This window comes from Carettochelys insculpta, chromosome 2 (assembly GCF_033958435.1).
Source record: "Carettochelys insculpta isolate YL-2023 chromosome 2, ASM3395843v1, whole genome shotgun sequence".
Taxonomy (NCBI): Eukaryota; Metazoa; Chordata; order Testudines; family Carettochelyidae; genus Carettochelys; species Carettochelys insculpta.
The window spans coordinates 39,222,611-39,235,108 of NC_134138.1; the positions used below are offsets into that span (position 1 = coordinate 39,222,611).

At 41.7% G+C, this 12,498-nt stretch overlaps 1 protein-coding gene across 4 annotated transcripts in view; it reads right to left on the reverse strand.

The window, feature by feature from the left end:
* The window catches only part of ZFPM2 (zinc finger protein, FOG family member 2), a 484,892-nt gene that overhangs the window by 364,113 nt on the left and 108,281 nt on the right, over window positions 1–12,498 (reverse strand). For 2 of the 4 annotated variants that reach the window (XM_074986762.1, XM_074986766.1), the window contains exon 2: window positions 2,209–2,364. The exons of the other annotated variants lie outside the window; for them this stretch is intronic. In XM_074986762.1, the coding sequence (XP_074842863.1) occupies window positions 2,209–2,364 (156 nt within the window). The remainder of the gene's footprint in view (window positions 1–2,208; window positions 2,365–12,498) is intronic. 4 annotated transcript variants of the gene reach the window in all.

Below are 12,498 nucleotides of genomic sequence, written 5' to 3' on the forward strand. Positions count from 1 at the left end.
GGATGGGTCCCCCTCAGTATGCTGGAATGTGGTTCTGTCTGTTACCACGAGGATTAGAGACTTCCTGGACTACAATCAGGGGGAACTAGGAAGATCCCACAGTTTTTGGCCAGTACATGCGACTCTCAATCCCACATCTCCTATCTTGTGCTTAATAAGGTGAGGGCAGCCTTTGTACCTTTGTCTTGCATTTTACTTGAATAGATCTTGCAGGAGGGTGCTCCTGACCCAACCCTCACCTTTGGCTCTCTGCATCTTACAATCCCTGATTTTATCCCTGTGATTCTCGCACTCATCTCTTCTTTAATTTTTGCTCTTCCCCCCACAAAACCCCCAATATTTATAAATATGCAAATTAATATTGCATGTAAATCAAATAAGTAAGTAAAATACATCTTTGCATTTAGTCACATAGAACAGCAATGGAGTCTGTGGAAGAATGTAGGTAGACTTTCCAACCAGTATGAGCACACAGTGGAATGCAATAACTGCACTGGTCCAATCTGAATCCTTTCTCAGAGTCCCTTCACTCTCCCTTGGGGTCATGTGGTATTCTAAACAGGTTAGAGAGGATCCTGGAGGACACAGCATGTGGACCATGCAAAAAACAGTTAAAGATCTTGAGCTACTCCATGAAATGATTATGAAATAATCCCAGAGTCTAGCAAATATGTCCACACAACCAAGCAAACTAGCATCCAGGGTAAGCGTGAGCAACTACTTTGCTCGTAGTAGGTACTGTGTTTGCCTATGGCAGTAATATTAAAAGGATTTGCTCATTGTGTTCTTAAAAATATTTTCATATACCATCTCATTCTGCATTAGTATGATAAACCATATATCTCGGATTCAAAACAGCATCTTACTTTGTTCTCCTAGGTGCCATATCCCTGCTAATGACCAATTAGCTATGATACCAAATAGGATCCCTTCCTAACAGTATCATGCACTGGAAACTTACACAAGTTGTATTTTTTTGCCTTCTCCACTGCACCATCTACTTCTTCTATGGTAACCAGCATTCTATATGAGCCATAACACTTGAACGCACTCAAAGAGACTAGATCCAGTTTGCTAAGAAAATCTTGAATGCGAAACTAGAGACCATCAAACTGTCCTAGCAAGGAAAAAAAAATGCCCTGAAGAGAATAGAGAGAAAAAATTGCTTGAACCAAACTTCCTGGGTCATTTTGACTAATAAGCCAAACATTCCTACAGTGGTTCCAGATAGTGGGGGAACATTCTTAGCTGCAGAAGACAAACATAATAATGCTACTCTACCACAAAGAAAATTAAATCAATTTTTTGTAACAAGAAGACTTCCTTTCAGCTGGGTGATGCACAGCATACCTTGAAGAGAATGAACTGACATATTGACCATGTCTACACTAGCATCTCCCTTTCAAAAGGGGGGTGCTAATGAGACACATCAGGATAGGCTAATGAATAATGGTGGCCACAGCACTTTGAAAGTGTGGCTTTCAGCTGTGTGCAGCTCGTCCACCTATAACCAAATAGGGATTTTGACATCTGTGGGATCCTTTTGAAAAGGACCCCGTGTAGACGAGCTGTGCACAATCAAAAGCAGCACTTTCAAAGTGCCACAGCCGCCATTATGCATAGCACTGCCTCATTAGCATATCCCGATGTGCCTCATTAGCAACCCCCTTTTGAAAGGGGGGTGGCTAGAACAGATGTAGCCATTGTGAAATAAATAAAACTTCAGTAACCTACAACTGATTATCAAAAAGGCACCTACAACTTTAGAAGACAGATTTTCTGCATATCACTGACCTTTCAGCTCTAACAATGTATTGTAATTGAGAACTATTTTAATTCTAAAATCCAAAAACATAGCTTCCTAAAATGGGCAAAGAGCACTGAAGTGGATGCCTATACTGCCAGCTCTGCATCGGATGTGATGGATTTGTGAGGCCTGCTTTAAAATAGTTAAAATAAATGCATTTTGATTAACAACACTATAAACTGGGTTCTAGATCCCAAAAAGTAAAACTTCTCACATATTCAAATATTTTCAGTAATGATTACTAGATTGAAAGATGATTCAACAAGAGACAAGCACTCTCTTATTTTAAGGCTTCATACTTTTAAGGCTTTTGTGCATTTCAAATACCACAAAATGTTTCTGACCAAGTGCATTTGCACATATTGGTTTCATTCACTCAAACACTAGGCTGCACTGATTACCTTTATTACAAAAGTATTCCATTTCTTCACAACTCAGATTCTCAGGCTCAAACTCTGCAGAAAAGCTTTCCTCCAATGGAAACTCTTCTTTTGAGATAATGTCATTTTCTTCAGACAGGCACTCTTCTTCATCCTCAATGGTATCCTCAAGGGGCCCTTTAAAAAGAATCAGGGACACTGTACCAAAATCATCTAATGGTAAAATGAAATAAATGCCTCATATCTTACAACTAAATGGTTTAACTAGGATCTTCTATTGCTCCCTTGGAATTTCGTAGAAATAATGAAATAACAGTCATCAGATAATTTACCTAATGTGTTCAGCAATTTTAAAAAAATTCTCGTTATTCTGCCAGATCAGTAAATGGCTCGCATATATCGTTAATGTGCAAAATGTTACCACATTTTTCAAATATTTGCAAATTATCTATTTTGTCATTTATCCAGTTATGGTATTTAAGCCAGTCATATTTAAAATGGAAATGGGAGTTACATATGCAAACCCCACATGTATACATGGGAAAAGAGCCCTTTTTATATTGTGTTTGTTAGGCTAAAGTTAATGTGAATTTTAATGTTACATTAAATTCTAGTACTCATTAAATTTGCTTGACAGACCTGAGACTTCTGTCCTTGAATAAGTAAACTACAGACAATGACAATGAAAGTTTTCACACATTGCTCTGCTATTGGGCATCAACTTCGCTCTGAAGGAGGCAATAAAAAAATAATTCTGTAGCCTCCATGGCTACTAAGTCCCTGCCCTCTATAATGGGCTACCAGTCATTAGCAATTTTGCTGATATTTTTGTTTTGTTTTGTGGACACACAGCTACCAGACTGAGATTACTAATTCATTTCACATAGTCCAAACATCCAATAGCTGGTTATTACCTTTTGTCACTACAGTAGGGTCTCAACATTCACAAGGGTTCCGTGTTCAGAACTCTCATGGATGCTGATTTTTGAGAATACTGGGAGTGCTCGGAGCCACAGGGAAGCAGCAGCTGCCAGTGCTCTCCACCCCAGAGCCCTGGGAAGAGGTGGCTGCTGGCACTCCCCATCCAGTCACATTTGCTGATGAGCAAATTAGAGATGTTTTTTCATGACTCTTACCAGTTAACTGGAAGCAGCTGGAGCAGCCCCAGGCCAGACGCAGTTGCTGAAGCCCTTCAGGGCCTGCACAGGTCGATGTGGGGTACTCCAGTGCTGTCCCTGTCTTTAGCAGCCAAGGGGAGATGGGACACAGATGACGCTGCTCCAGCCCAGCAAGGCTGGAGCTGCCTCCCCAGCCATGTGCCCACCCCCTGCCCATGGCACCTTGGTGCACCGGGGATCAGGACTGCTCCAGCCATTCTGGAATGCCTCCCACCCATAGCAGCATGGCAGACAGGGAAGCTCCAGCTGGACTGGAGTATCCTGGGTCCTCATTGTGCTGTGGGCGGGGAGTGGAGTAGGGCACAGGGGGAATGACTGAATCTGTGCCCAAAGAAATTATTTGTATATTATCAAAAACTTACCATAATCACCACCTATATTTTCTGGCAGCCTTGGGAAAGCCTGTAATTATGTGGGCATGGATATCTCATACAGACTAGACTACATATTAGCAAGGAATCTGTGGAGAATTTGGAATGTTTTTACATTCCATGTATGTCTAGAACTCCAACCTCCAGTGCTGCCAGTAGGACATGTTACATGAGTTCTAATTTCAGTTTAAAAATGCAACAAAAACACTCCCCAGAAATTATGAAATTTTAAAAAGATGAGTATATAAAATGATGGTACTTTTGCCAGGCTGGAAATAGGCAAATACATGTTATTTACTATTTTCATTTCTCTTTTAAAGATTTTTATTGAAGATAAGTTCATTTTTAATTTAACAATTGTTTTTGTACAAACATATTCATCGATAAATGCTATAAAAACACCAAAAGGTTAAATTAAAGTTTTTAGTGTCCCTGCATCTTTAGATAAGGCAAGTGAAAAAATAACACAAGTGTTAAAGTGATTTTCATACTTTGTAAGTGGAGAAAGTGTATCTACGTATATCATCAGAAAATAAAAAAGTAGCATGTTCATTGAAACACAGAAATCTTGCAGATGATCTACTAAAAGTGTCTTCTATTCTGATTCTGTTAACCAACGGAACAGTTGTTAAGAGGCTTTTATATTTGTGTGGATGGACGGAAGGGGAGGAAAAGAGAGAGCATAGGTGCAGGGGGTATGGCGGGTAAGTCCAACCATATGCAAACAGGCAAAAACATCATGTTCCATAACTAGCCAGATCTGGTCATGTGTTTTTAATGTATTTTCAAGCAGTTTTTATGTTTTTTATGTATTTTCAAACAGTTATTTCAAAGACATATAACTGTTTGCCTATATTTTAGCAGTCTGACTTCCTGCTGGAACATTGGCTTGTAGTTATTTTACTTTTCAAATAAGAACTGCTTGACAAATATACCAGGAACATATGAACAATTCAGTTGGCATGTGTGAGGCAATATTTTTGCCTGTTTACAGATGTCAAATTTCTTGAAGGGGTCATCACTATTTAGTCAGCAGCCTAGTAATTACCTCTTATAAATTAAGGAAAGAATAGATAGGTTATTCACTTGTGGCAGTCCTGGAAACATATACTTTATATGATTCATTAACATTATTTTCAAGAAATAAACAGAATGGCAAATGTAGTGCAACACATGACTCTACAGAGTAGAACAAGGTAAATTCCAAAAGCAGCAAAGGGTGTGAATTTATGGTGTTTGGTTTGTGGTTTCTTTAATATGAAGCTCAAATTAAAAACATTTTTATCAAACATTTTTAGGGATAGGGTCAAGTGCAGATACACATATGTAATTCCACAACTTGTACATGCATCTGACAAGAGAAGCATAAATTTCATCACATGCATGCAAAATCACGAACTGTATGTATTGTGATGTGGTTTTATTTTGTGCATACACATCCAAATGGCCATATACAAACCCCTAGTATATGTGCTCTAATGAAGCAATATTTCCATATCTAGATATGTACAGGCACAGGTCAAAAAATCATCCAACTACACAAGGGACAAAAGTCATTTATACAAAAACTATGCTCACCTTTACTGAACTGAAAATTAATGGATATATTCAGCTTCGGGTTAACAGGTATATACCTATCGGATTTTAATGGTTCCATTGCATGATATTTCATGGTTAATCCATTTACAGATTGATCCTGTATCCAATTCTGCCATCCTTAGTCTACACTAACAAGTTCTTTCAAAAGTTTTTTGAAAGAAGGGGGCTCTTTTGAAAGATCCCACAGAGCATCTACACACAAAAAGCATTCTTTCAAAAGTAAATAGAAAGAATGCAACACTCCTTTCAAAATTGCTCTACCTTTCCCATCTCAGGAAGAACGCCACCTTTCAAAAGGGAGAGGTGCCTCTACTTATGAATTCTGTGTCTAGCTGGTGGGCACTTCATCAAGGACCTAGGACTTCTGGCCAGTGAAGTGGGGCATAAGACCAGGGACAGAAATTGTGGTGAAAGAGACCAGCACCTGCAGTCTGGTGACTAATGGTGTTCTGCCAGTCTACGCTGCTGCACCTCAGTGGACTTGTGTCATCACTGCTGGAAGAAGAACTGCCTAAGTTCTCTGGCACAACACCTGAAGAGCCAGTTGGCTCAGCTCCGCATAAAATCTCCAAAACAGCTTCAGAGTCTACAGGCCCTACTGTAAGCTGAGAGCCCTTACCACTGCATGGGATAAGTGGGTTCCAGGACAGGCTTCAGGTGATCCATCAACAGTGGAACCCCCTTGAAGCTCCAACACAGGCACATGGGATCTTTGCCCATAGGCACTCAGACCTTCAGTGCTGAAGGACTCTGCTTCTTTTACCATTTCCTGGACATCAGCAGAAGGGAGCAGTGCCAGGCCAAGTGTAGTACCAGCTGCGCACTTCATTCTAAGGCTGACCCATGTGGCACAGTGTCAGTTGTAGATGATTTCAGCATGGGATGCAGATCAGCTTCCACCAGAAAAACCCTCAAGCATTTGTCCCATTCTTCCTAGGCATGAGGATGAAAGCTTTTGCAACTATGGTGTTTGTACTTCCTATAGCTTTCTCCCAGGCACCTGAGATAGCTGTTGTGTGAATCAATGATAGGCATCAGCCTGCAGCATGCTCAACACAGCTTGAAGCCAGGCAAGCAGGGTACACCCCTTCTGGGCCAAAGTCCTTGCTGGGACTCTAAATACTAACTAACAACTATGCTTAATTACATATTAACACTATCAACAACCTATTTACAAAGGCCCTAAGGCAAGAGGCTTGTTTGCAGATGAGAAGACATCACTAGCGCTTGCTGCACAGAAAAAGGCACTCGGACTAACCACCATATGTTGTAAGAAGAGACTGAGAGGATGCAGGGCCCACAGCGCCCAATATACTACCACATGGAAGTGCCACTCTGGGAGGCACAACCACCAGCCCTACAGATACTTCAAAGGCAAAAATCTCTGAGAACCATACACATAGGATTAACATGAGCAAGAGCTCAAAGAAGAAGATAGGTGTTTTTTGGATACAATAAATCTATACAATTTGATGTAACTGAGTTTAATAGGAAGACTAGTGCTATATTTCTGTAACACACACACACACACACACACACACACAGAATTATTTTAAATGAGTCAGTTCCTCCTGAAGCAACTTACTGTTAACAAAAGTTGCATCAGGGATCTAGTATGAAGGAGATATTTTAATTTCTTCCCTTATCTCCAAGAAGAATGTTGATTTTTTTTTTCCCATTTACATTCTTTGCCTGAAGGTAGCAGACCAAGAAAATCATATAGTAGAATTTTTTCCTTTTGATTAATTTCTTTCGATGTGTTATGTTATTTCATATATATAATTGATTTCAGATTTTGCTCATAGGTATACATCTTTTTTATGTCTGCAACTACAGCCTTCCTTCAATCAAGAAAGTTGAAGAAAATTACCTGAATTTTGTTGTTTATTAAAAAAGAGCCCTGTGAATATTTAAATTGAGTTTTGAAATGCTAATATAAAAAAGATATTAGAGAATTTTAATGGTGGGTTCAATTTGACCCACAAATAATTGTAGAAAGGGTCAAATTTTATTCAAATTATTTCTTTACAGTAAAAAAAATATGAACCCTTTGATTGTATAAAAGTGGATTAATATTCTTCACTGCTAGATCTTCTGGCACTTTGGTTCATGACAACATTAACACTACTTGTGCATAAACTCTTCAAAGATCTTCAAATGTTCCAGTAATTTAGAACTTTGCTTTCCTCTTGTCTTCCTTTCTTACTATTACCCATCAGGCCACAATAAAACTACTGCATGAAGAGAAGTTACTCACTTGGGTAATAACAATGGTTATCCAAGTTGTGTCCCCGTGGGTGTTCCACATCAGGTGTCAGGCTCACACCAGCACTGCAGTTTGGAGATTTTCAAGCCAGTTAGTTGAATCGCGCATGTGCTGGAGAGCACTGGGCCCTTTGCGCACTTTTAGTCATGTGCACAATCTAGTCCAAGCCTGTTCCTCAAGACTGCCCCAGGAACATCTGAAAAATATAAAAGCACAAAACTCCAAAGCGGGAATGAATGGGTGAGTAGCAGAGCACCCATGGGGACACATCTTGAAGAACCATCATTACCATCCAAGTGAGTAACTTTTCTTTCTTCTTCGAGTGGTTCCCGTGGGTGCTCCACTTCAGATGACTACCCAGTAGCGATCCCAAAACATAGAGGAAGATATGTGCTGTTTGCCACAGAAAGCACTGCTGCCAGAAGGTGTGTGCCCTCCTCCATATGGCAATGTATCGCGTAGTGCTTAGTGAATGTGTCGTAGGACGACCATGTTGCTGCTCTGCAAGTGTTCTTCAAGGAGGCTTCTCTGAAAAAAGACTTTCAAAGTTGCCATTGGCCTGGTAGAATGTGCTTTGGGTGGAACTGATAATGTGACTTTCTGCAATGAGTAACACATCTTGATACAAGATGTGATAATATTTGAGATCCTTTGTCACGATAACCCTTCACCCTTCAATCTCTGGGCAAGGTATATAAGTAATCTGTCCATTTTACAGAAAGGTTTTGTTCTGTTTATATAAAAGGCCAGGGACCTCCTTACATCCAGTGCATGGAATCTTATCTCCTTATTTGAAGCACACAGTTTAGGATAGAAGGATGGTAATATCATCAGCTCATTTATTTGAAATTCTGAGGAGATCTTGGGGAGGAGCACAGGATGTAAACATAGTATCACTGTGTCCTTAGATAAGGTTGTATAAGGTGGAATCATCACTACTGAAGCCAACTCACTGACTCCTTGGGTTGATGCGATACCTAGAAAAAACTCCATTTTTAAGGCAAGTAAACAAAGTGAAATAGTAGCTAGTGGTTCGAAAGGTGGTCCAGACAGCATGTCCTGCATCAGGTCCAAGCCCCATATAGGCAAAATTGGCTTACAAACAGGGTACAAGTTTGTGAGACCCTTTAAGAACCAGTCTGTAATAGGATGAATGAAAAACACTGACCCTTCTACAGTATGTCTGAAAGCCAGTATAGCTGCAAGGTGGACCTTTCAGGATGGCAGAGCAAGCCCTCCTTGTTTAAGGTCAAGTAGGTAAACTAGATCGTCGGTATGGGCACCTCTAGAGGGTGTAGTTGCTTGGAGAAACACCAAGAGGTAAATCGCTTCCATTTGTAGATAGAAGTCTTTTGTATAGAAGTTCTTCTGCTACACACCAGTACGTCTCTGACCTGCTCAGAGCATAGGTTCTCTGAGGCGCTGAACCAAGAATCAGCCATGCCATCAAGCATAATGTTCATAGTTGAGGATGAGACAGTGCCCCTCGATTCTGTGTGAACAGGTGTAGGACAATTGGGAGGGGGCATGGAGGGCAAAACAACATTTGTTGTAGAACTAGGAACCAGTGCTGATGGTCCCACACAGGGGCTATGAGGATCATGCTGTCCCTCTCCAGCCTTGCCTTCTCTAGGACCTGAAAGAATTGGGCTTGTTTAGTTTGGAAAAGAGAAGATTGAGGGGGGACATGATAGCAGTTTTCAGGTATTTAAAAGGGTGTCATAAGGCAGAGGGAGGGAACTTGTTCTTCCTTGCCTCTGAGGATAGAACAAGAGGCAATGGACTGAAATTGCAGCAGGGGAGGTTCAGGTTGGACATTAGGAAAAAGTTCCTAACTGTCAGGGTGATCAAACACGGGAACGAATTGCCAAGGGAGGTGTTAGAATCTCCATCACTGGAGCTATTTAAGAAGAGGTTAGATAGATGGCTTTCAGGGATGGTCTAGAAAATGCTTGGTCCTGCCATGAGGGCAGGTGGCTGGACTCGATGGCCTCTCAAGGTCCCTTCCAGTCCTACTCTACTATGATTCTATGATTACTGCTGAGGGGAAGGCATAAAGTAAGGGTACTTTCCATGGTATGAGAAATGTGTCTCTGAGCAAACCAGAAACAAGATCTGCCCTGGAGCAAAAACAAGGGCATTATTTGTTATTGAAGTTTTGAAAATAGGTCTGTTTGAGGAAAGCCCCAACTTTGGAAGATGCAGTGAAGTACATCGGGACAGATCTCCCATTCATGGTCTTGTGCAAATTGCCTGCTCAGCAGGACTGCTGCAACATTGAGGATACCCGGTAAGTATGAGGCTCTTAGAGTTATGTCGTTTGCAATGCACCAGTTCCATAGACGAACAGCTTCCACACACAGCACGCGAGACCTGGCTCCACCTTGTCAGTTGATATACATCATGGTAATGTTGTTGGTATTGGTTCTGACCACTGTACTCTGTAGGTATGGTAGGAAGCATTTGCATGTGTTCAACACAGCTCTGAGCTCCAGCATATTTATGTGTAGGGCCATCTCCTGTTATGACCACTGTCCTTGCACTGATTTGTCTCTCATGTGTGCCCCCCAACCTATGCTGAAAACATCTGTTGTTATAAAGGCAGAAGTCTGGGCTGGAGAAAGGGAACATCTGATATTAGGCTTTTGGGGTTCATCCACCACCACAATGATATTAGAACCTTTGCAGTTGGCAACACCCTCTTGTGAAAGGTGTGTTTAATTGGAGTATATACAGTTGCTAGCCAATGTTGAAGGCAGCAAAAATGCAGTCCGGCATTTTGTACTATGGAAGAAGTGGTAGTCATGTGGCCCAAAAGCTGGAGACAAGCTGTCACCTGTACTGTAGGACTGTGCATCAGAATTTGTATTAGTGATTGAATGGTGTGAAAACAAGGAGCAGGTAGGTACACTCTTTCTATGGTGGAATTGAGGTAGGCCCATACAAATTCTATGTCCTTCTTGGGTTCGGTGGTTGATTTCTGGAAACTGATGATAAGGTCTAGTGACTGAAACATCTTCATGGTAATGTCTGTCATACCAAGGACCTCCACACGAGTGGCCATTCAATAGGCCATCATCCACGTATGGGAAGATGAAGACATCTAGGCAGCGTAGGTATGTCGAAACCACCAAGAGTATCTGTGAAAACTCTTGGCACCGACGAAAGGCCAAAGGGCAGGACTTTGTACTGAAAATGTTCTGTGCCCAGTGTGAAGCGGAGAAAGTGCCTGTGCACAGGGTAAATAGCTATGTGGCAATATGGGCCCTGTAAGTCAAGGGCTGCAAACCAATTCCTGTTGTCCAGTGCTGTAATTATAGAAGTAATGGTGACCATCTTGAAACACAGTTTGCAAAGATATCAGTTGAGAGCTCATAAGTTTAAGATCGCTTTCTTCCCCACCCCCATTTTCTTCTGTGTGAGGAAATAATGAGAATAGAACCCTTCTCTGAATTCATCTGGTACCCTCTCCACAGCTCCTAGGGATAGGAGGTGATCGACCTCGTGTTTCAGAAAATTCTCGTGAGCGAGATACCTGAAGAGGGACTGGGTATTGGGAGGTGGTTGATGGGAGGGTACAGAATGGAATGGCATATCCTGCAGAAATGATCTCCAGCACCCATTTGTGTGCAGTGATGGTCGCCCACTGTTGGTAGAATGGTCTGAGTTGGTGGTGAAACAGATGGTGAGATGACCATTTGCACTGGACGATGAGAGTGGTGGCGCAGTCCTCGACACAGTAGTAAAACCTGCTGCCTCATCATTTGTGGCATAGGGTTGCAGCCTTGTGGATTATGCTGCTTTGGCAGTCTTTGTTGTTGTTATCACCCCGGATCATAGACATATTGGTGATATTGTGGCCACTGACAATGGTAATTGTACCAACACTGATATGCGTAACACCTACCTCTTCCTCCGATATGTGGAGGGGGGGGCACTATACATACCCAGCTTTCTTAGAGTTGTCCTAGAATCTTTACTGGAAAGTAGGACTGTATTCATAGACTCAGCAAACAATTTTGATTTGTTAAAGGGGAGAGTGGATGTCTACCTTTGTCTACAACTCTTTGGGAATGCCCACAGTTTGTAACCAGGAGACTTGCTTCATTACCACTGTAGTAGTGGCTGATCATGAAGCTGTGTCAGCAACATCTTGTGCAGTGTGGACTCCCGTACTTGACACAATATATCCTTCCTGAACTATTGATTTCAAAATAGACATCATCTGAGAGATATTCCATTAGGCACATCAATTTCGTGTAGTTGTCAAAGTTGTGGCTGGAAAGGCACATGGCATAATTGGCCATACATAATAATAAAGTAGTAGATTAGTATACCTTTCATCCAAATAACGTCTCTTAGCTTCCTCATCAGACACCACAGATTTGTACTGTAGTGTCTTCGACCCCTGCTGCATTGACTCCGCCACTAGAGAGAGTGGCTATGGGTGGTTGAACAAAAATTCCATACCGTTCGATGGGACAAAGTACTTTTTATTCGCTCTCTTATTCGTTGGTGGAATGGGGTCCTGGCTGGGATGGCTTACTTGGGGTTGATCTTGCCCGAAGCAGGGAGCTGGACTAGATGACCTCCTGAGGTCCCTTCCAGTCCTGTGAGTCAATGATTCTCTGAATAAAGGCAGGGGTCTGCCAAATATCATCTGCAGCCTCTGCAATGGCAACATCTAGCGGAATGGCAATCTTAGATGATGTTGGGGTCTTCAAGTTCTTTAGGAATCTATGCTGTTTTTCCTGTACCTCCACAACCCGTATGTCCTGTGTCTGGGCGACCCTCTTAAAGAGCTCCTGAAATTGCCTAACATCGTCAGGAGGGGATGTGTCACCAGGGACAGCTGCCTCATCCAGGGATGATGAAGAGACATCTATCTGATAAGCCT